The sequence below is a fragment of the Cetorhinus maximus genome, chromosome 4 (assembly GCF_964194155.1).
Source record: "Cetorhinus maximus chromosome 4, sCetMax3.hap1.1, whole genome shotgun sequence".
NCBI classification, from domain to species: Eukaryota; Metazoa; Chordata; class Chondrichthyes; order Lamniformes; family Cetorhinidae; genus Cetorhinus; species Cetorhinus maximus.
The window spans coordinates 80,870,960-80,895,408 of NC_135882.1; the positions used below are offsets into that span (position 1 = coordinate 80,870,960).

General features: G+C 40.7%; 1 protein-coding gene across 4 annotated transcripts in view; it reads right to left on the reverse strand.

The window, feature by feature from the left end:
* The window catches only part of sgk3 (serum/glucocorticoid regulated kinase family member 3), a 149,657-nt gene that overhangs the window by 65,033 nt on the left and 60,175 nt on the right, over positions 1–24,449 (reverse strand). For 3 of the 4 annotated variants that reach the window (XM_078540391.1, XM_078540393.1, XM_078540392.1), the window contains 2 exons: positions 13,512–13,716; positions 3,706–3,789 (listed from right to left, as the gene is read on the reverse strand). In XM_078540391.1, coding sequence (XP_078396517.1) covers positions 3,706–3,789; positions 13,512–13,589 — 162 coding nt within the window. In that variant the 5' untranslated portion in view covers positions 13,590–13,716. Of the gene's footprint in view, positions 1–3,705; positions 3,790–13,511; positions 13,717–24,449 lie in introns of those variants that run through there. The other variant, XM_078540396.1, reaches the window with a different exon arrangement.

A 24,449-nucleotide genomic window follows, 5' to 3' on the forward strand; every position in this document is an offset into this window, starting at 1 on the left:
TCTCTGTCTTCTATTAGTTAGCCAATCCTTTATCCATGCTGATATACTACCCCCAACACCATGGGCTCTTATTAAGTACCCTTATGTGCAGTATCTTATCAAACGCCTTTTGGAAATCCAAATATATTACATTTGCTGCTTCCCCTTTATCTATCCAGCTTGTCACCTCCTCAAAGAATTCTAATAAGTTTGTCAGGCATGATTTCCCCTTCATGAAGCCATGCTGACTCTTCTTGATTATATTATGCATTTCTAAATGCTCTGTTATTACATCCTTTATAATAGACATTTTCCCAATGACGGGTGTTAAGCTAACTGGCCTATAGTTACCTGTTTTTTGTCTCCTTCCCTTTTTGAATAAGGGCGTTACATTGACAGTTTTCCAATCTTCTGGGGCTTTTCCAGAATCTAAGGATTCTTGGAAGATTACTACCAGTGTATCCACTATCTCTGTAGTTACTTCCTTTAATATCCTAGGATGCAACCCATCAGGTCCAGGGGACTTATTGGCCTTTAGCCCCATTAGTTCCCCTAGTACTTCTTCTCTAGTGATAGTTATTGTATTTATTTCCTCCCTGCCTTTTGCCTCTTGACTATTTAGTATTTTTGGAATGCCATTAGTGTCTTCTCTGGTGAAGACTGATGCAAAGTATTTATTCAACTCCTCTGCCATTTCCTGGTTCCCCATTATTATTTCCCCAGCCTCATTCTGTAAGGGGCCTATGTTCACTTTGGTCTCTCTCTTCCTTTTTATATATTTAAAGAAGCTCTTGCTGTCCGTTTTTATATTACTTGCTAGTTTACCCGCAAAGTTTATTTTCTCCCTTTTTTTAAAATCATCTTTTGTTGTTTTTTTAAAACTTTCCCAATCCTCTGGCTTACCACTAATCTTTGCCACATTGTATGTCTTTTCTTTTAATTTAATATTATCCTCACCTTCCTTGGTTAACCATAGTTGGCTTATCTCCTTCCTTAAATCCTTCTTCCTCACTGGGATATATCTTTTTGTTGTGAGTCATGAACTATTTTCTTAAACATCTGCCATTCTTCATCAACCATTTTGCTAAATCGCTGCTAAAATCCTAGCCCAGTCTACTCCAGCCAACTTCGCCCTCATTCCTTTGTAATTACCCTTATTTAAGTTTAGCACAGTTGTTTCCGACCCAAGTTTCTCACTCTCAAACTGAATGCTAAATTCTACCATGTTATGGTCACTGTTTCCGAGGGGATCTTTTACTCTGAGATCATTTATTAAACCTGCCTCATTACACATTACCAGATCCAAAATCGCCTGATCCCTAGTTGGATCCACAATATATTGTTCTAGGAAACTGTCCCGAATACACTTTGAATTCTTAGTCGTGGCTATCTCTGCCAATTTGATTTTCCCAATCTACATGAAGATTAAAGTCACTCATGATTAATGTACTGCCATTTTTACATGCCCTCATTATCTCCTGATTTATTCTCTGTCTTACAGTATAGCTACTGCTAGGGGGCCTATAGACTACTCCCACCAGTGTCTTCTTCCCCTTGTTATTTCTTACCTCCACCCATATGGATTCTGCATCCTCTGATTCAAGATAATTTCTTGCTATCATTCTTATTCCATCTCGTACACTACACTACCATCTTTTCCTTCCTGCCTGTCTTTTCAAAAAGTCACATACCCCTGAATATTTAGTTCCCAGCTTCAATCTCCTTGTAACCATCCTGGCACTGGGATTAGATTCCTGCCTGCTCTACTTGGAAGTTGGTCATGGCAGGAGACTCGCAGGACAACAGCAGAAACGCTTTAAGGGATGTCCTCATAGCATCCCTGAAGAGGTCAAACATATCCACCAACTCATGGGAGACCCTGGCTTGTGACCAACCAAAATAGAGAAGGCCCATTTGGGAAGGCACTGAATGCACAGAGAGACTTTGTCCAGAATACGCAGAAGTGAAGTTGAGACGTCAAAGGCAGCACACAAACCTCCAAACAACCCATCTACCCAACCCTTGAAACACCATCTGCCCTACATGTGGCAGAATCTGCAGATCGTGCATTAGACTTATCAGCCATTTCAGAGCCGTTTGAACTGGAATGGAAGCAAGTCATCCTCGATCCCAAGGGACTGCCTAAGAAGTTGGATATTCTCCATATAAATAAAGATAGATGTGCCCACTGGGATCAGGCTAAATTTATCACAGAAGTATTCTATGGAACTGGTTGATGGGTGTGGGTTTGAAATGAACCCACATTTGTTCCTCTGTAGCTCAACAATAATTGTACAAAACTTGCTACTTCATCTTTTGATTTTCCTTGGCAAAAAGGGAGTTCTGCCATGTTGAACGAATTTTAGTTTGCATTTTTATTCCATTGGAAACAGCAAGGAAGGGGTTAATTCCCAAGGCCAAACTCAAAACGTAAGTATGTATTTTATATCTATTTGATACATTAGAAGTATTGCAGATAGAGCACATTTCCTTAGGTGCAACATTTCCCATCACACTTTGTTCAATGGCTTAAAATAAAATAGCAGAAAATTAGAACATGAGAAAGTAGGAGCATACAAGCCAAAAACAAGACAAGTGATTAAAAACACTTGTATAAAAAAAATTACGAAGAACTTATGAAAACAATCAAACCCGAATGAGCAGTCAGGAGATGATACCATTGACGATGTGGGAAGATAAACAAATAAAATTGCTCACATGACTTTAAAAATGAAATCTCTGTGTTTTGTTTTACCTTCAACCAAGCATAGACTAAAAATAAAGTTTTACCTTTAATAAAAATGTTTAAAATAAACATTATTAAATTTAGATGAATTAATAATTAATTCGTTTTGAGGTGTTGGTTGAGGAATGAATGTTCGCTTAGAAAAAACTCAATGCTCTTATAAAATGCCATGGAGTCTTCTATCTTATATAGGCAGGCGGAACCTCCATTCGTATCTCAACTGAGAGATGGCAACACAGTACTTCTTCAGTACTGCGCTGAAGTGTCAAGCCAAATTATGTAGTCAAGCTGTGGAGCTTGCTTGAACTCTCAGCCTTGCAATTTTATAAAGAATTGTATGTACTATGTATTTACAAAAAAAATGTAATTTGTCTATATCTTATATTAAAGCTCAATCCGGAGTCAACTTATAATTTGGCAATGAAAAGCATATGACATGCCAAAATCAAAAAAAAAAATGCTGATTGAGATATTCCTTGGTTCAAACAATATTTAGTGCCAGAGCCACAAATGCTGGATCTATTACTTTTCCATCCTGACTTTGGAAGTACAGAGAAAATTGTACCCTCAGCTTTACTCAATTTGTGGTAAACTTTTATATTTTAATTTTTAGAAACAAATTACTTACAAAATAAGTGCCATTTTATGAATAATACATATTTGAAGAAAGAACCTTACACTAGAGAATGTCTTTAAATGAAAACTGTAAGTTCTAGGGTACACTAGAGACAAATATGCAGAACAGAGAAAATGTTGACACTACTGATAACAACCAAGTGTGGAATGATTTTGAGAAAGTAAACATGCCTACTTCCAAGAACTGGATGAATAGTCTGAAAGATAAAATAGCTAAAGGTTAATTTTGTCTTATGTTCAATAGAATAATTTGATATGTATTTGCCTATAGAAAAGCATGAATCAAGTATTACTGTGCAACATGCATGTGATTGCATGCACAAACACAGGCACACCAAACTTACAGTGTTGTATAATTTGTCAAACTCGGCATAGCGTCTCAAGACAAACCATTCATTCCTACCCACTGTCACCAACACTTTGTACACCTGTAAGAAAGAAACAAGAACATAAGAAATAGGAGTAAACCATTCAGCCCTTCGAACCCGCTCTGCCATTCAATGAGATCATGGCTAATCTTCTCCTTCAACACCATTTTCCTGCACTATCCCCATATCCCTTGATGTTTTTAATACGTAGAAATCTTATCGATCTCAGTCTTGAACATACTCAATGACAGCCTCCACAGCCCTTTGGGGCAGAGAATTCCAAAAATTCACCGCTCTGAGTGAAGAAATTCCTCCTCAACTCAGTCTTAAATGGCCAGTCCCTTACTCTGAGACTGTGTCCCTGGTTCTAGATCCCCCAGCTAGGGGAAAACATCCTACTTGCATTTACCCTGTCAAGCCCTGTAAGCATTTTTTATGTTTGAATGAGATCACCCCTCATTCTTCTAAACTCCAGAGAATAAAGGCCCAGTCTATTTCATCTTTCTTCATTGGACAATCCCTTCATCCCAGGAATTAGTTTGATGAACCTTTGTTGCACTCCCTTTATGGCAAGGATATCTTTCCTTCGCTACAGAGACCTAAACTGTACACGATATTCCAGGTGTGGTCTCACCAAGGCTTCATATAATTGCAGTTAGACATCTTTACCCCTGTACTCAAATCCTGTTATGATAAAGGCCAACATACCATCTGCCTTCTTAATTGCTTGCTGTACCTGCATGTTAGCTTTCAATGGCTCATGAACAAGGACACCCAAGTCCCTTTGAATTTCATCACTTCCCAGCCTCTCTCCATTTAAAAAATACTCTGTGTTTCTGTTTTTCCTACAAAAGTGGGTAACCTCACATTTCTCCATATTGTATTCAAACTGCCAAGTTTTTGCCCACTCACTTAGCCTCTCCAAATCCCGTTGAAGCATCTTTGCATCCTCCTCACGAATGTCAGTTCACTTATTTTTCTGTCACCTGCAAACTTGGAAATGTTACATTTAATCCCCACATCCAAATCATTGATATAGATTGTGAATAGCTAGGGGCCAAGTACCAATCCTTGCAGTACCCCATTAGTCACCCCCTGCCATCCTGAAAATTACCCATTTATTCCTACTCTGTTTTCTGTCCATTAACCAGTGCTCAATCCATGCCAGTGGATTTCCCCCAATCCCATCTGCTCTGGAACCACAGAAACGTTATGGTGCAGGACAAGGCCATTCGGCCCGTCCTGTCTGCGCCGGCCAAAAAGAGAAAAAATAAACTAGCAGCTCATTTTAATCCCACTTTACGTGGACGGCACGTTTAGAGAGATGGCCACACCGCATCTAAGTAGTACACATGTATGGAGGGAATGGGTGACTGCCAGAGTATCTAAGAGAAACAGGCAGGTAGTGCAGGAATCCCCTGAGGCTATCTCGCTCTGCTTTTCAATTTTGGATACTGAGCGAGATGGTTCCTCAGAGGACTCTAGCAACAGCCAAGTTTGTGGCACCAAGGGTGGCTCTGCTGCACAGGAGGGGAGGGGGAAGATTCGAAGTGTTATAGTGGTAGGGAATGCCATAGTTAGGGGAGCAGACAGGCGTTTCTGTGGCTGTAGACACGAATCCAGGATGGTATGTTGCCTCCCTGGTGCCAGGGTCAAGGATGGCACAAAGCAGCTGCAGGATATTCTTTTGGGGAAGGGTAAACAGTCAGTTGTGGTCTATATTGGGGCCAATGACATAGATAGAAAAAGTGATGAAGCCCTGAAAGCAGATTTTAGGGAGTTAGGAAAGGAATTAAAAAGCAGGACCAAGAGAGCAGTAATCTCAGAATTATTCCCAGTGCTACGTGCGAGTGAGCATAAGAATGGGAAGATTGAGCAGCTCAACAGGTGGATGGAGAAATGGAGTAGAAGGGAGGGCTTTAGATTTCTGAGGCATTGGGATCGGCTCTGGGGTAGGTGGGGCCTGTACAAGAAGGACGGGTTACACCTTAACAGGACAGGGGTGAATGTCCTCACGGGCTTGCACTCCTAGATCTCTCACTTTCTCAATCCCTCTCAATAACTTCCCACTTCTTGAATATTCCCTTGGTTTGTTTGCCCTCCCCAAATGCATTACCTCACACTTTTCCAGATTGAATTCCATTTGTCACTTCTCTGCTCACTCAACCAAGCCATTGATATAATTCTGGAGTTGACAGCTATCTTCTTCACAATAAACAACATGGCCAATTTTTGCATCATCTGCAAATTTCCCAATCATGCCTCCCACACTTAAGTCTAAATCATTAATATATAAAAAACAAACAGCAAGGGCCCCAACACTGAGCCCTGTGGAACACCATTTTCCATTTGCAAAAACATGCATCGACCATTATCCTTTGTTTCCTGTCACTGAGCCAACTTTGGATCCAACCTGCCACCTTCCCCTGTATCCCATGAGATCTCACATTCCTGACCAGTCTGCCATGTTGGACCTGGTCAAACACCTTACTGAAATCTATGTAGACAACATCCACTACACTACCCTTATCAATCCTCTTTGTTACTGTCAGGAAAATATAATTTTCATAATGTTATTGGGATTTATTGTAAAGTAGAAATTGTGTGTGTGTGTGTGCGTTAATTGAATTAGAAACAGCTGGTCTGAAGGCTTTGATGTATCAAGGAGAGAAGCTAGGTTTGAAATGTTAAATAGGTAAACATGGCTGGAGTTTTATAATGCGAGGTATAAAGGGAACATTTACATTTTTAGATAAATTAGAGTAGTGAATTTCAAAGAGGTGGTAAGGTGTTACACCTAGTCAGAGACTAAGCCAGTGTGTCTATTTTTTCCCAAAGCTTACCGATAAAATTCGTACTATGAAAGAATTTTATTATTAGAAAGGTAGAGTTGAAAAGACATATCGAAACAGTGGGATTTACATTGAAAAGGGAGAAATCTGTATAAAGGAGATGAGGTTGTGTGTAAGGGAAGAAGGCATTTTAAGGTTTAACACAAGTGTGAAACGCCTCCAGCATCTAATCCTTAGGCTGCTGTCTACAAGGAACCGAAACAGAGAATAACTCATTTTGAATTTGACATTCCAGGGTGTGCGCTTTACCTGAGTCTGTTTGAATCTGTGTGTTTTACTGTTGCCTTAACGGAAGTGTAAGTGGGAGTTAGATTAGCTAGGGGAGCTAGGAGTTATCGTAGTAGTAATCTGTAAACCTATGTATGTGCTTAACATAATTTTCTTACTAATAAAGGTTTGATTTAGTTTTGTAAGAAACCTATTAGACTCAGTGGTCTTATTACTACTGAATTCAAGGCACGCATCTCGAAATAAATACAAAGTTGTCAAATAGTTCTGGCAGTTGTTTCAAGTTTCCCCCTGGGATTTGAACAGCTCAGCAATTGCCATCCGCTGTGCCATAACAAAATTGGGGCCTCGTCCGGGATATATCTGATATTCCTTGATTGGTTTGAAGTTGGTGAATCTTAAGAGTACGAGTACAAGAAGCACTTTGAATTCAGGGGTTGGTGAGAGTTTTTTTTTTAAAAAGTGGTGAAACTACAAAATGGCTTTGGCAGTTGCTAAGACTTCTCTGGGAGTTGAAGTTATAACTTTGGTTGGTTTACAAAAGGCAAATAAAGCTAAGTTAATGAAATTGGCAGATAAGTTACAATTGGGGTTAACTGCCGGGTGAGGAAATCAGACATAATTGAAGGTATAGCACAGCATTTGAAATTGGAAGGAGTACCTGAGAGACCAAGTTCTCCAAGGGGTGGTTCATTGGAATGGGCTCAAATTCAGCTACAAATGAAAACATTGGAACTAGAGGCAGCAGAAAAAAAGAAAAAGAACAGGCATTCCAAAGGGAACAGACAGAAAGGCAGGAGAGAGATAGAAAGCAGGAATGGGAATTAGAAATGGCGGGGTTAGAAAAGGAGGAAAGAGAAAAAGAGAGAGAGAGAGAGAGAGAGAGGGAGAGAGAGAGAATTCCAGCTTAAAATGCTGGCAGTTAAAAAAAGAGACACCAGGAGGTGAGGAAGGACTTATTTCCAGATCAGAACCCAGTGGGGAGATGTTTAAATTTGTACAAGCTCTTCCAAAGTTTGAGGAAAGAGATGTGGAAGCATTCTTTATTTCATTTGAGAAGATAGCTAAACAGATGAAATGGCCACAGGAAAGCTGGACATTACTGTTACAGTCTAGGTTGGTGGGTAGAGCACATGAGATTTATGCTTCACTGTCAGAAGAAGTGTCGGTGAACTATGATGTGGTAAAAAAAGGCTATTTTGAGAGCATATGAGTTGGTTCCTGAGGCATACAAGTAGAAATTTAGGAACATGAGAAAACAGCCTGGGCAAACTTATATCGAGTTTGAGAGAGTAAAACAAAGTAATTTTGACCAGTGGATACTGGCATTAAAGATAGAGATGACATATACAGCTCTTAGAGAGGTAATTCTTTTGGAAGAATTTGAAGATTCAATTCCTTTGGTAGTGAGAATACATGTGGAGGAACAGAGGGCTGAAACGATAAGACAAGCAGCAGAGATAGCTGATGAAAACATTTTTTTCGTCAATCTTTTAAATCAGAGAAGAATAGGAAGTGGGAAGGTGAAAAGAAAGTGGGTAGTCAGGGAAGAGGAGTAGGTGGAAACTCGTAGGCAGTTTTTTTTCTCAGAATAGAAAGGAAGGTGCTGAGTGTAGAGGTGACACTCGAAATCGAGGTGTTTTTCATTATAGTAAAGTTGGAACCACGAAGTCAGTGTATTGGAAATTGCAGGGAAAATCTGTTGGGATTATTAGGGTGCAGAAAAGTTCCGGAAGTAAAAATGCTGTAGGTTCTGAGGCACAGGAGAAACCAGTGGTTTATGTAGAGGTAAAACAGGAAGAATCAGTGATAGGTAAAGTAGTGGGATATGGTTTACCTAAAGAAATACAATCAGATCAGGGTTCAAATTTCATGTCACAGCTGCTTAAGGAAGTAATGAACAGTTTGGGGATAAAACAATTTAAGTCAACAGTTTATCATCCTGAGTCACAAGGAGCTTTACAAAGGTGGCATCAAATTCTAAAAACTATGATGAGGGCATATAGTCAGGATTATTCGCAGGATTGGGATGGGGAATTCCATTCTTGTTATTTGCCATTAGAGATGCTCCTAATGCATCAATTGGTTTTAGTCCTTTTGAGCTAGTTTATGATCATGATATAAGGGGACCAGTGAAAGTGATTCATGAGAAATTGGCAGGTCAAAATTCAGAAACTACTCTCCTGGATTACGAATCAAACTTCAGAACGAGAGAGATTGAAATGGCCATGTGAGTTGGCGCGGGAACACACAAAGCACAAGGCTATTTGTGTGAATAAGCTGGGGAGGACAAATTTAGCTATACGTGATGTATGTGTAGAAGTTTCATCTTCGATAATGCAACATCCTTATAGATTAAATCTGGCAAAGTTATCACAAGGACAGAAAGAAATTGAATTCATGCTTAAAAATTATATCATTGAGTCTAGTTACAGTAACTGAAGTTTGCCTATTGTGCTGGTACCGAATACGGTTGGAACACAAAGACTGTGTGTGGACTATCGAAAGGTGAATGCAGTGACAAAAGCAGATTCATATTCTATACCATGGTTGGAAGATTGCATTGAGAAAGTGGGAAAATCAAAATTTATCACAAAGATTGACTTGCTAAGAGGATATTGGCAAGTACCGTTATTGGAGAGAGCAAAGAAGATATCGGCTTTTATGACACCAGAGGGATTATATCAATTTAAAGTCATGCCATTTGGTATGGAAAATGCATTTCAAAGACTAACAAACAAAATAATTGCAGGTCAGCGCAATTGTGCTGTTTATATTAACGACTTGATAGTTTTCAGTCAGACATGAAGGGGGCATTTACAGCATCTGGAATAATTGTCCTGTCAATTACAAGAAGCTAATTTGGTGATGAACTAAAAGTGAATTTGTAAAAGCGCAAGTTACGTTTAGGCCATACCACTGGACATGGTAAGGTGGCTCCGAGAGATGTGAAAGTCAAGGCTATCGTGGATTTCCCCATGCCTACGACAAAACGAAAAGCTTTGAGGTTTCTGGGCATGAGTGGGTTTTATCAGAAATTTGTACCAAATTTTAGCAGTGTGGTTGCTCCATTGACTGAACTATTTTAAAAAATCAAGAAGTTTCAATGGACACAGGAGTGTCAGGAGACATTTGACAGTTGGAAGACCAAATTAAATACAACACCAGTTTTGGCAGTACCCAGTTATGCCAAGCAATTTAAGTTGGCCATTGACGCAAGCGATATAGGCATTGGGGCCGTATTGTTACAAGATGAGGAAAATGGAATTGAAAAACCGATAGGGTATTTTTCATGAAAGTTGAATGTACAACAGAGAAGATATTCAACAATTGAAAAGGAAACTTTGAGTCTGGTGCTAGCATTGCAGCATTTTGAAATTTACGTTGCAAACAATTCGTCAGAAACAATTATTTATATAGACAATCCTTTAAAGTTTTTGTTCAAATTTCGAGACAAAAGTGCAAGGCTATTCAGATGGAGTTTATTACTGCAACCATTTAATCTACAGATTATACATGTGGCTGGATGAGAAAACGTGATTGCAAATGCACTGTCAAGAGTTTGAAGCCTGAAGAGAAAATTGGGCATTTAAAACCTGGACTGGAATGATTTCTGTTGATACCAAGGATTTCTTTATATATAATTTACCCATCACCGAAGCAAGACTGACTGACCTATAATTTTCTGACCTATCCCTCGTACCCTTTTTAAATAATGGTACACAGACCTCCAATCCCCTGGGACCTCGTCTGTAATTAGTGAGGATTGGAAAACGATACTCCAAGCATCTGATATTTCCTCCCCGGCTTCCTTCAACAGCCTGGGACACGATCCATCTGGCCCTGGTGACTTATCCACCTTCAAGGATGCTAGTCCCTCCAGTACTTCCTCTCTCACTATGCTTATTGTATCTAACATTACACACTCCTCCTCTTTAACTAGAATGTCTGCATCATCCCTCTCCTTAGTGAAGAAAGAGACATGAGAACCCTGCCCACATCTTCTGCATCAACCCACAAGTTACCATGTACATCTCTGATAGGCCCTACCCTTTCCTTAGTTATTCTCTCGCTCTTAATATACTGGTGAAACATCTTAGGGTTTTATTTGATTTTACCTACCAACATTTTTCCGTATCCTTTCTTTGCTTTCCTAATTTCCATTTTCACTTCACCCCTGTACCTTCTATACTCCTCTAGGCTTTTCTACAGTACTAAGTCTTTTGTGGCTGTCAGGAGCTTCCTTTTTCTGCTTTACCTTGGCCTGTATGCTTCTGGTAACTAGGAGGCCCTAGATTTGGCAGTACCACCATTTTTCTTTGCAGGGGCATGTCTACACTGTGCCCGTAGAATCTCACCTTTGAATGCCTCCTAATGACTTGACACAGTCTTCCCTTCTAATAGCTGTATCCAGTCCACTCTCGCCAGCTCACCTCTCAGCTTTGTAAAATTTGTCTTCCCCCAATATAGAACTTTTACTCCTGTTCTATCTTTGTTCTTTTTCATAATGATGCTAAATCTAACTATTTAGCATCGTCACTATCTTCAAAACGGTCCCCCACTGCTACTTCATCCACTTGCCCAGCTTCATTTCCTAAGGCAAAGTCTAGGATTGTGCCCCCTCTCATTGGGCTTATGATATGCTGGCTAAAAACATTCTCTTGAATGCAGTTCAAGAATTTTGCACCTTCTGTGCCCTTCACACTATTCGTATCCCAGTTGATATTGGGGTAGTTTAAGTCCCCAATGATTACTGCCCTACTGTTTTTGCACTCAGAAACCTTCTACATATTTGCTCTTCTAACTCCCTTCCACTGTTTGTGGGTCTATAGTACACTCCTAGCAGTGTGGCTACCCCTTTTTCATTTGAGCTCAACCTATATGGCCTTACTTAATATCATCCCTCCCCACAGCTGCAATTGATTCTTTAACCAATAATGCTACACCCCCATCCTTTTTATCGCCCTCCCTATCCCGCCTGAAAACTCTATTTTCAGGGATGTTGAGCTGCCCTTTTTGCCCCTCCTTAAGCCAAGTTTCCATTATAGCAATAATATCATGCTGCCATGTGTCTAACTGTGCCCTCAGCTCATCAGCTTTATTTACTATGCTCCTTGCATTTACATTTTTATCTACCAAATTCCTGTGCTGTACACTTTTTAACCTATGCTGCTTCTGTCTCTCAGAGTCACTCACTAATTCTCCATCTCCCGTTCCCTGCTCTGAATTTGCCCTCAGGTTCCCATTCACCTCTAATTTTGTTTACTAACCTCTTGTGCGGGACCTTGTCAAAATCTTTATGAAAATCTAAATATACCGCATCCACCGATTCCCCCTTATCTATTCTACTTGTTACATCCTCAAAAACCTCCAACAGGTTTGTTAAACATGATTTCCCTTTCATAAATCCATGTTGACTCTGCCCAATCCTACTATTATTTTCTAAACGTCCTGTTACCACATCCTTTATCATAAGTCATAGGGAAGTGCTAGAACCTATGTTCAGCTAACTGGTGGGGTTCTTCATTTTCTCTCTTCTTTCTAACAGAGCAGGTACAGGAGAACAAAACAATTTTTAAAATATCATCAAGCCCAGGCAATCCATCAGCTTGCAGGAAGTCATAAATCATTCCTGCAATCTTTGTTTCATGATAATTTTATCTAAATGTTTTACTTCATGTTAAGTGAATATTTTGTGCACTCATTCCATGGTCTTGGCATTCTTCCAAAAGTAGGGTGGTCAAAGCTGGACATAATATTCACAGTCTAACCACTGACTGGTATAGGTTTAGCATGAGCAGTTTGCTTTCGTACTCTATACTCATATTTATAGAATCTAGAATCCCAAATAAGAAAGAGAGATGGTTGCTCACTCAGGCTGAACTTGATAATGCGTAACCTGTGTCCTGCTTCACTCTAAGATGAGCTTCAAATTACACATCCAGTTCATCACCAACACATTTTCACCTTCAGGAAATCATTGTTAGCACACCCCATCTGTAAAGAAACTCTCATTCATGTTTTCTTTATCCTTTAGCCTTTAATCTCATTTGTTCAGACTCATGGGCTTCCCAGTTCTACACTGCATAAACTCCAATTCATCCAGAATTTTGCTGCTCATACCCTATCCTGCACTAAGCTCTCCAGCTCACATTGTCTCCTCCTTCACCCCACCCTATTCCCTGACCACAGTCCTTACCATCTTTCAATGTCTTCTAATTCCCAGCACATCAACATTGAATCATCTCATCTAACTTCTCTCGTTATATCTACTCCAGTTGTCCAAACTCCTCATATAGCAGGGGTGTATCATTACCTGACAAGCACAGTGAAAGTGCAAGCTCTTATTATATAAATGGTGAGATTTATCATTCGCTCAGTGGCTCTGTAGGTTTCAGCTTTAATTTTAGCCACTTTAATAGAATTAGGTGCGCATGTACATGTGTGTGTGTGTGTGCATATGTGCATGTGACTGAAAATGAAGAGCCACACAAAGACAGGAGCATGGATTTTTTTCAACTACACAAGCTTCCAAATTGATTACGTAGTATGAAAATATTCTACTTACGAACATAGGCCAAATAGTTTGAGAAGTGCCCTTTGTCTTAAAGAATTTTAAAGGTTAAAATTAGAGAATACTCAAATATTTTATCAGCAAAGCTTCCAGAATGTTAGTCAGAGAAAGTTATGTTCCATACTTACAGTGTATCGCTTTTTTTTCTCACGATGTTCATCGAAGCTGGGAATACTGACATTGGGGTGAGTTGATTTTGAATCCATTTTTTTCTATGTCAAACACTTGCAAATACTAGTTCCAAAACTGAGAAATGGTGAAAGTTGAATTTTATGGGTGTTTATCCAAACTCAGTAACTCATGTGACCCAGACCCGTACATCCTTCATGACACCTGGAAAAGAGCAAATTATCTTATTTACACGCAAACATACGAAATAAGAGGAGTAAGCCACTCAGCCCTTGGAGCCTGCTCCACCATTCAATAATATCATGGCTGACCTGGCGGTAACCTCACACCTATCTCCAATATCCTTTCACCCCCCCCCCCCCCGTTTATCAAGAATCTAGCTGTGCCTTAAAAATATTCAACAACTCTGCTTCCACTGCCTTTTGAGGAAGACTTCCCAAAGACTCACTACCCTCAGAAAAAATTTGTCCTCATCTCTGTCTTTAGTGGGTCACCCCATATTTTTAAACAGTGACCTCTCGTTCTAGATTCTCCCACAAGAGGAAATATCTTTTCCACATCCAACCCTGTCAAGACCCCTCAGGATCTTATATGTTTCAAAGTCACCTCTTACTCTTCTAAACTCCAGTGGATGCAAGCCTACCCTGTCGAATCTTTCCTCGCAAGATAACTTGCCCGTTCCTGGTATTAGTCTAGTAAAGCTTCTCTGAAATGATTCTAATGCATTTACATCCTACCTTAAATAAGGAGCCCAATACTGTACACAGTACTCCAGATGTGTTCTCACCAGCACCCTGTATAACTGAAACATAACTTCCCTACTTTTATATTCAATTCCCCTCGCAATAAACGAGAACATTCTATTAACTTTCCCAATTACTTGCTATACCTGCATACAAGCCTTCTGTGTTCATGCACTAGGACACCCAAATCCCTCTGCATCTCAGAGCTCTGCAATCTCTCACCATTTAGATAATATGCTATTTTTTCATTCTTCCTGCCAAATTTGAATATAAAAATAGTGGTAATCCAGGCTTGAAGCTATGTCAGGTTATTAAAAAAATTCTGTTCTATATATTTATGTAAAATAACATCTATATGAATGCACTAGGCTTCAACTTTTAAGTGGAGCTATTTTAAACTGTTTTTAAACAATTTCCATCTTCTTGACACAAGGGTCTGGGTATGTGTAATGTATAGCCTTTGCCAGGAGTGAACAAGGAAATTTTTCAGAGGACAGCCCACCTTTATTTCCTGTATCACACAATCGGTAAAATAAATTGAATGATTTTTTTGTGCACAGAGATGAAGACTTAGTCAATGGCAGCTGAGCCCATTAAATTGCGCGTCAGTCCACTGGTGGCGGGAAAACCTGCCCTGATTAAGTCAGAGGCAGGAAGGGACCAGTGGCTGCAACTCGCACACTCTCGCAGGTTGTCAATTAGGCTCGTTAATGAGCCACTTGACACCAGTTATCCCCAAGGCCAACAGAACTTAGTGGTGGGTCAAGGGTTAAATGCAAGACACATGGCTCTCCCATGTCTCCCGAAGGCCTATCAGGTTTGCTTGTGGCCTCATGGGGGAAAGCAGCGGCAGGGCAAAGTAGGGTGGGGGGGCCTTGTTGACAAGCACTCAATGAATGATTGAGAGATCTGATATTGGGAATGGGGCAGGAGGCCACTGAAAGCTACCCCACCCTTGCCTCTAACCTACCCCCACTACCGGTGACTCCTTGCCCATCAGTCCCATCCCACCCACTCACAGGTTGCCAGAGATCCAGCGACAATCCTTGGTGAAGTCATCAGTGCATTAATGGCAGCAGCCACCACGCACGGTAGCGCTGCCAGCAATGGAGGACCTCTGATTGGCCAGCAGCTCTCATAGGGCGGGATTTCCACCCCTGAGATCCTAAATCCTGGGGAAGGCCCAATGCTGGCCAGTTAAGTGCCTGATGGGCACTCCATTTAATCGAGCCTCCCCCACGGAAAGACGTGGGGTTCAATTCTCAATCTGCTCACATTAAATCCCGGCCGTTATCTATAATAGCTGACCCATTAAAAGTATTCTACTGTGAAAGAACAAGAGAATGAAAGAGAGAGAACGAGAGAATGAAAGAGACTCACTAACAGACAGAGAGACACACACACAGACAGACAGAACAAATTCTCAGCTCACGGACCATTTTGAGGAAATGCCTTTTACGTGGCCGTGACAGTGTTGTTGGAGTTGCAATCATCCAGGCAAGTGGTGAGCGTTCCAGCATACTCCTGACTTCTGCCTTGTAGATGGTGGACTGACTTTGGGGAGTCAGGAAGTGAGTTATGTGCCACGGAATTCCCAGCCTCTGACCTGCTGTCATAGCCACAGTATTTACATGGCTAGTTCAGTTCAGTTTCTGGTTATTGGCAGCCCTCCCAGGATGCTGATGGAGGGGGATTCAGCGACAGTAATGCCAATGAGTGTCAATGGGAGGATGGATACATTATCTCTTATTGGAGATAGTCATTGCTCAACACTTGTGTGCTGCAAATGTTTCTTGCCACTTTTCAGCCCAAGCCTGGATATTGCCCAAGTCTTGCTACATATGGACACAAACTGTTTCAGTATCTGAGGAGTCATGAATGGTACTGAATACTGTGCAACCATCAGCAAACATCTCCATTTCTGACCTTACGTTGGAGGGAAGGTCATTGATGAAGCAGCTGAAGATAGTTGGGTCTAGGACACTACCCTGAGGAACTCCTACAGTGATGTCCTGGGACTGAGATGATTGAACTCCAACAACCACAACATTTACCTTTGTGCTAGGTCTGACTCAAACCAGTGGGGAGCTTTCCCCCCGATTCCCATTCACTTCAGTTTTGCTAGGGCTCATTGATGCCATACTTGATTAAATGCTGCCTTGATGTCAGGAGCAGTCACTCTCACCTCACCTCTTGAATTCAGCTCTTTTCTCCATGTTTGGACCCAATGAGGCCAGGAGCTGAGTGACCCTGGCAGAACCCAAACAGAGCATCAGCGAGCAGGTTATTGGTGTGTAAGTGCCACTTGATAGCCCTGTCAATGATACTTTCCATCACTTTACTGATGATCAAGAGTAGACTTAAGGAACGGTAATTGGCTGTGTTGGATTTGTCCTGCTTTTTGTGGCCAGGACATGCCTGGGCAATTTTTCACATTGTTTGGTAGATGCCAGTGTTGTCATTGTTCTAGAACAGCTTGGCTAGGGACGCAGCTAGTTCTGGAGCACAAGTCTTCAATACTACTGCCGGGGTGTTGTCAGTGCCTTCAGCTGTTTCTTTATCACAGAGTGAATCAAGTTGGCTGAAGACTACATCTGTAATGCTGGGGACCTCAGGAGGCTGCCGAGATGGTTCCCCCATCATTAAGGATGGGATATTTGTGGAGCCTCCTCCTCCTGTTAGTTGTTTAATTATCTACCACCATTCACAATTGGATGCAGCAGGACTGCAGAGCTTGCATCTGATACGTTGTTTGTGGGATCACTTAGCTCTGTCAATCACTTGCTGCTTCAGCTGTTTAGCATGCAAGTAGTCCTGTGTTGTAGCTTCACCAGGTTGACACCTCATTTTTAGGTGCCTGGTGCTTCTTCTGGTACACCCTCCTGCACTTGTCATTGAAACAGGGTTCACCCCCAATTCTTTGAAGGAGTCACATGTGCTGTGGATAAAGGGGAACCAGTGAATGTACTGTACTTAGATTTCCAGAAGGCATTGGATAAAGTGCCACATCAAAGGTTATTGCGGAAAATAAAAGCTCAGTGTAGGGGGTAACATATTGGCAAGGATAGAAGATTGGCTAGCTAACAGGAAACAGAGAGAAGGCATAAATGGGTCTTTTTCTAGTTGGCAGGATGTGACAAGTGGTGTGCCACAGGGATCAGTGCTGGGCCCTCAACTACTTACAATTTATATAAATGACTTGGATGAAGGGACTGAAGGAATGGTTGCTAAATTTGCTGACGAATCAAAGATAGGTAGGAAAGTAAATTGTGAAGAGGACATAAGGAAGCTACAAAGTTGCATCGATAGGTTAAGTGAGTGGGCAAAGGTCTGGTAAATGGAGTAGAATGTGGGCAAATATGAAATTGGCAGGAAGAATAAAAAAGCATACTTTCTAAATGGTGAGAGATTGCAGAGCTCATATTCAGAGGGATCTGGGTGTCCTAGTGTAAGAATCACAAAAGGTTAGTATGCAGGTACAGAAAGTAATCAGGAAAGCTAATAGAATGTTATCATTTATTGTGAGGGGAATTGATTACAAAAGTTAAGAGGTTATGCTTCAGTTGGACAGGATACTGGTGAGACCACACCTGGAGTGCTGTGTACAGTACTGGTCTCTTTATTAAAAGGAAAGATGTTAATGCGTTAGATGCAGTTGAGGTTTACTAGACTAGTACCAGGGATGCGTGGGTTGTCTTATGAGGAAAGGTTGGACAGGTTAGGCTTGTATCCACAGGAATTTAGAAGAGTAAGAGGTGGCTTAATTGAAACCTCTAATGATCCTGAGGGGTCTTGACAGGGTGGATGTGGAGAGGATGTTTCCTCTTGTGGGAGAATCTAGAACTAGGGGTTTAAAAAAGGGGTCACCCATTTAAGGCAGAGTTGAGGAGAAATATTTTCTTCCAGGGGATCATGAGTCTTTGGAACTCTCTTCCTCAAAAGATGGTGGAAGCAGAGTCTTTGAATATATTAAAGGCAGAGCTAGATAGATTCTTCATTAACAAGGAGGTGAAAGGTTATCAGGGATAGGCAGGAATCTGGGGTTGAGGTTACAATCAGGTCAGCCATGATCTTATTGAATGGCGGAGCAGGATCCAGGGCCCAAGTGGCCTACTCCTGCTCCTAATTAAAATGCTAGTATGTTGATGGTAACAGTAGAGTGGGCGAAATGCTGGGCCATGAGGTTACAAATTATTGTTGAATACAATTCTACTGCTGCTAATGGCCCTCAAAGCCTCATGGATGCTCAGTTTTGAGTTTCTAGGTCTGTTCAAAATCTATCCCATTTAGCTCAGTGTTAGTGCCACACAATATGATGGTGGACATCCTCAGTGTGAAGTCTAAAGGACATTAAACTTACTCAGTTTAAACACTCCAGAAAGAACCAGAATTCAACAGTTTTTGTTATTTTGATTTTAGAAAATGGTTTATAGCTTTGGTTTAAATCAGGTACTGTGCTTTTGTTCATCTGTTGATTTTGCTTGCTTCTATACAAATTTTGTTTGTAACAATTATTGGTTTTAACTGAAATGCAAGGCATAGCATTATAGTGTTTTTCCACATATTGAAGATGAAAGCAAATCTGTCACCAGCATGCAACATAAAAATATAACTTTTGGTTCATAGCAGGTCTATAGAAGCTGCTTTCTGACAAGGGGATGAAGGGAGAATTGGAGACAGCCTAAATTATAACACCATTATATGATTACAAGAATTGCAAATTTTTTAAAAATGGAGCAATCAGAATACAAAGAAAATAATGTTTTGTGGTGTCCCCCAGGGATCTGAATGAGGTCTTAGATTTTCACTATAGTTATAGATGATGTAGATAAGAACAGAGAGCCGTATATTTAAGTTTGCTGCTGATACTAAGTTAAATGGCAAAGGTAGAAAATAACAGGTGAGGTGACTCGAGATCTGGGCTAGCAAAACAAACCAGTGATAGTTGAATAAGTTATGGTAAGGGAATATCTTTGAAATAGTGACCATAATGTAATTGAGTTTGGTGTCATAGTTATAGGAAGATGGACTTTGAGTAAACTGAGGAAGCAGATGATGAAGAACTACTAGAGCTTATGGTTAGAGTAACAGAAGCTTGGGGGAGAAGTGGAGTGCAGGGATGACAAAGATAATTTATACCAATGGTTAATAAACAATAGGAATTTAAAAATAATTAATGGCTATGACGGGGGACATAAAGGGGACATAACAAGAACAAGTGTAGACAGCACCTTTAAATGTAGAACAATGCCACAAGATGATTCATAGAAACTTGATCAACTTTGGGCCTAAACCAAAAAAGGAGATATTGGGAAGAGTTAATTAGTCAAAAGGAGGGTTTTTTTGAGCAGGTCTTAAAGGAAGAGAGGGAGTTGGAAGAGAGAGATTTAGGGTGTAAGTTCCAAAGCATAGGACTCAGATGCTGAAAGAACAGCCACCATTGCAGGGGCAAAGGAAGGGAATTGCGTAGGAGGCCAAATTTGGAGGAATGCAGAATGTTCCAGAGGGCTAGAGGAAGTTTATAGAGATGGAGTATTGGGGACTTGGGGGGTTCATGGAACAGTACAAGGCCATGTAGGAATTTAAACATACGGATAGTAATTTTTCAATTTGAGCTGAGAGGGGATCAGGAGTTAATGTCGATCACTAAGCATAAGAGTGATGGGCAAATGGGACCTGGTAGAGGACAGGTTACTGGAAACAGAAATTGGATGATCTTAAATTTATGGTAGGTAGAAGCTGGCTAGGAGAGTATTGGAATAGTCCAGTTTATAAGTGACTACAACATGAATACTAAATTCAGCAGCATATGGGCTTAGGCAGGGCAGAGGTGAGACTGTTCTTATGCAGGTGGAGGTAGATAATCTTTGTAATGGAAGAATATGGGACCAAAATATAGTCTTGGTTTTAGTGGTAGACAAACTAGAATATGGTATGGTAAAGGCAGTTAAAGAGCAAAATTTAATGAGACTGGGGAACATGTTAAAAAAAAGTAAAAACATACAAAAGAGTATGCATTTATATGGAATAAACAAGGAAGAGTAGGGTCTTTGAAAGGCCAATAGGGAGCTGGAATTGGGAAACCAGAAAATGGTCATGTATCCTGAACAATTTATTTGTATCAGTGTTTGTGGTAGAAACTGATGACTCTTTCCTGAACGGGATGGTTGATTTTCTTGAAAAAATGTAGTTAATTAGTTACATTCTGGCAGGAAACTTTAAGGAATCATAAGTTGTACCAAAGGATTATAGAGAAGGGAATGTAATACCTACGGTTGAAAAAGTAGAAAAGAACCATTCTAGAACTTAGGCAAAAAGGTTAAGAGACTATTCTGAAGAATGGTATTGTCAAGCACCTAGGGAAGTATAAAGACATTACAGCAGGTCAGCATGGCTTTAGGGTAGCATAAGAGAGCAGTGATCATGTTCAACAAACTGGATAAAAGGGAATTGTTTATCAAGGATTTTGATTCACAAGTTGGAAAACCAGAGAATAGGTGTGCAGGCATTGTAATGGATCTTTGCTATTCACATTATATTTCAATAATTCAGTACAACTGTAACACTGACATCTCCCCAACAATGTGAAAATGGTTCAGGTATGTCCTGTCTTGATTGGACAAATCCAATTTAGCCAATTATTGCTCCATCAATCTACTCTCAATCATCAGCAGAGTGATGGAATGTGTCATTGACAGTGTTATCAACTAGCACTGACAGTGCTATCAACTAGAACTTGTCAGAAGAGATGGTGGTGTAGTGATAGTGTCACTGGGCTAGTAATGCAAAGACCCTACTAATGCTCGGTGGACATGGGTTCAAATCTCACCACGGCAGCTAGTAGAATTTAAATTCAATTACTAAATCTAGTCTCAGTAATGCTGACCATGAACATGGGGACTTAGGAGCAGAAGTAAGCCATACAGCTCTTTGAGCTGTCTCTGCCATTCAATAAGATAATAGCTGATCTGGCTGTGGTCTCAGCTCCACTTTACCATCTGCACCCCACCCCCCAACATACTATCATCAATTGTTGTAAAAACCCATCTGGTTCACTAATGTCCTTGACTAAGAAAATCTGCCATCCTTGCCTGGTCTGGCCTATATGTGACTCCAGAACCACAGCAATGCTCTCTGAAATGGCCGAGCAAGCCACTTAGTTCAAGAGCAATTAGGGAAGGGCAATAAATGCTGGACTTCCCAGCGATGCCCACAACCCGTGAAAGAATAAAAAAATAACCTGTTCACCAATGCTGAGTTTGGGTTCCACAAGAGACACTCAGCTCCAGACCTCATTATCTCGGCCCAAATGTGAACAATACAGCAGAATCCTAGAGGTTAGGTGACAGTGATTAACCTTGACATCAAGGTTATCAAGTGACCTGAAACATTAACAATGTTTCTCTCTCCATAAATGCTGAAAATCTGCATTCTCGTAATACCGACACTTGGGGATCACCACTGTAAATTTTCCCCCAGTCCGAGAAACAACTGTTCACCAAGACTGTGTTTTCTGTCACTCAGTCAACTTTACATTCTTGCTGCCACTATCCCTTTTATTCCATGGGCTTTAACCTTGATGACAAGAGTGTTGTCTTGATCAAATATCTTTGGGCAGTCCATGAACACCACGTCAACTGCAGTAACTTCATCAACCCTCTCTATTAATTCAAAAATCTCAAGCAAGTTCATTCAATCTGATTTACCTTTAGTAAATCCATGCTGGCTTTCCTTAATTAATCCACATTTGCCCACGTGACTGTCACCTTTGTCCTGACTATTGTCTCTAAAAGCTTTCCCATCACCAAGGGAAAACTGACTAGCCTGTAGTTCCTGTACTTGTTCTTAAACCTTTTTTTAAAAACAAGGGTGTCACATTTGCAATTCTCCAGTCCTCTGGCAACACCCATGTATCTAAGCAGAGTTGGTAGATCGTGGCCAGTGCCTCTGCAATTTCAACCCTTACTTCCCGAAGTATCCTTGGATGCATCTGACCCAGTCCATGTGACTTAACAACTTTAAGTACAGCCAGCCTTTCTATTACATCCTCTATCAATTTTTAGCCCATCAAGTGTCTCAACTACCTCATCTTTCACTGAAACCAACTGCTTTTGCAGATGTTCATTTGCATTTCCCAGCTTCTTGTTGGAGGGGAGAGGCTGCAATCTCAACAATAGCAGATGCACTGACTGGAGAAGTCAGGAAACAGGAGACAAAATAGAAGGACATCATATCATAGACTCAGACGTTTACAGCACAGGAGGCTATTGGGTCCATTATGTCTGCGCCAGTCAACAAATATCTGACAATGCTAATCCTATTTTCCAATGCTTGGCCCAAAGCCCTGAAGGCTATGGCAACGCAAGTGAATATCTAAATGCTTCTTAAAACATTATGAGAGTTTCTGACTCAACCACCATTTCAGGCAGTGAGTTCCAGACTCCCACCACCCTCTGGGTGAAAGAATTTCTCCTCAACTCCCCTCTTAGCCTTCTACCTCCTACCTTAAATCTAGGCCCCCTGGTTACTGACCCCTCTACTAATGGAAAAAGAGCCTTCCAATCCACCCTATCTATGCACCTCAATCTTATACACCTCTATAAGGTCACCTCTCAACCTTCACTGCTCCAAGGAAAACAACCCTAAACTATCCAATCTGTCCTCATAGCTCAGACCCTCTAGCCCAGGTAGCATTCTGGTAAATCCCCTCTGCACCCTCTCCAGTGCAATCACATCCTTCCTATAACGTGGTGACTAGAATTGCACGCAGTACTCCAGTTGTGGCCTAACCAGCGTTTTATACAGGGAAAGATATCCAGGGAAGATATCCTTACCAGAGAAGACAAAAGTAATCAAGCTAATGTCATTTATTTCTGATTAACTATTTTGTACTTCCACAAAATGAGAGGGATGGCAATGAAAATTTTTCCTACTTTCAACACTCATTGAATTTAGGATGCCTCGATCAATCTGCTGTAGTTAGATCTGAAATATATTGTTCAGACAATTTGCATTTTTTACAGTGGTTCTTTTTGGGGTCTATGCGAGACTGTGTATAACACCAATCTATATGCACTTTTGTGCTTTGGGCAGTCCACAATGTTTACAGAAACTCAGTGATTTTACGCTGTGGCATTATGGAAAGCAGAGAGAGAGCAAATTTTCACCTGAATAGGTGCTACTTTTTATACCATTTTTAGCCCCCAGTAGCTAGTGACTGTTCAAAGGAACTAATTAGGTGAGCAGGTAGGTGAATGGTTGGTGACTTGAAAGATTTTATCCCTCTAACAGGGCTGTAGGTTAAACCGACATTAGGGAGATACAGCTTAAGTAGTAAAACTACATAATATAACTACAGATTACAGTTGAATGATATTTCTAAACTTGAAACCCAATTAGTTAAATGAAATAAAAATGGCAGTGCAGGAGATTTGTTGCAGCTGTGGCATTTGTGAGCTGGTAAACATTTATGTGATTCACAGCAACCACATTTGCATGAAGTGTCTGCAGCTAGTGAAACTTCAGTTCAGGGTTGATAAATAAATAAATATTAAAAACCTATTTTTTTACATTTATTTTTATTAATTTAATTTTTTATTTATTTATTCCCCCCCTTATTTTCATTTTTAAATTTATTTCCATTTTAATTCATTGTTTTATCCCCAGCGTTTAGCCTTTCGATCGGTTTTCCCACCACCGCCCCCTTCTCCACACCCCACCCCCACTAAGGGCCATCTGTCACTTTCCAGAGTGCTTATCTTGGTCCTGCCATTATCACATTCTGCTTTCCACTCTTAATGTCAACATTAGCACCTCCTTTAGACAGTACCACCACTATTAACAACACTTTGATCTTTTGTTCATGACATCTTTTGCAATCTCTCCTTTGCCTCCACCTATCGCTGGCCTTCTATCCAGCTTCACCTGTTCCACCCCCCTTAAACAGTATATATTTCACCACATTTCTACTTCCCTTTAGTTCTGAAGAAGAGTCATAAGGACTCGAAACGTTAATTCTGTCTTTCTCTCCACAGATGCTGTCAGACCTGCTGAGTTTTTCTTGCATTTTTTATTTTTCTTTCAGATTTCCAGCATCCGCAGTATTTTGCCTTTATTTTAAGGAGATCACCTTGGGGCTGGAGAGGAGCTGGCAGTGTGGAGGGGAAGGATCTAATTGTCATGGTCCACATGGAT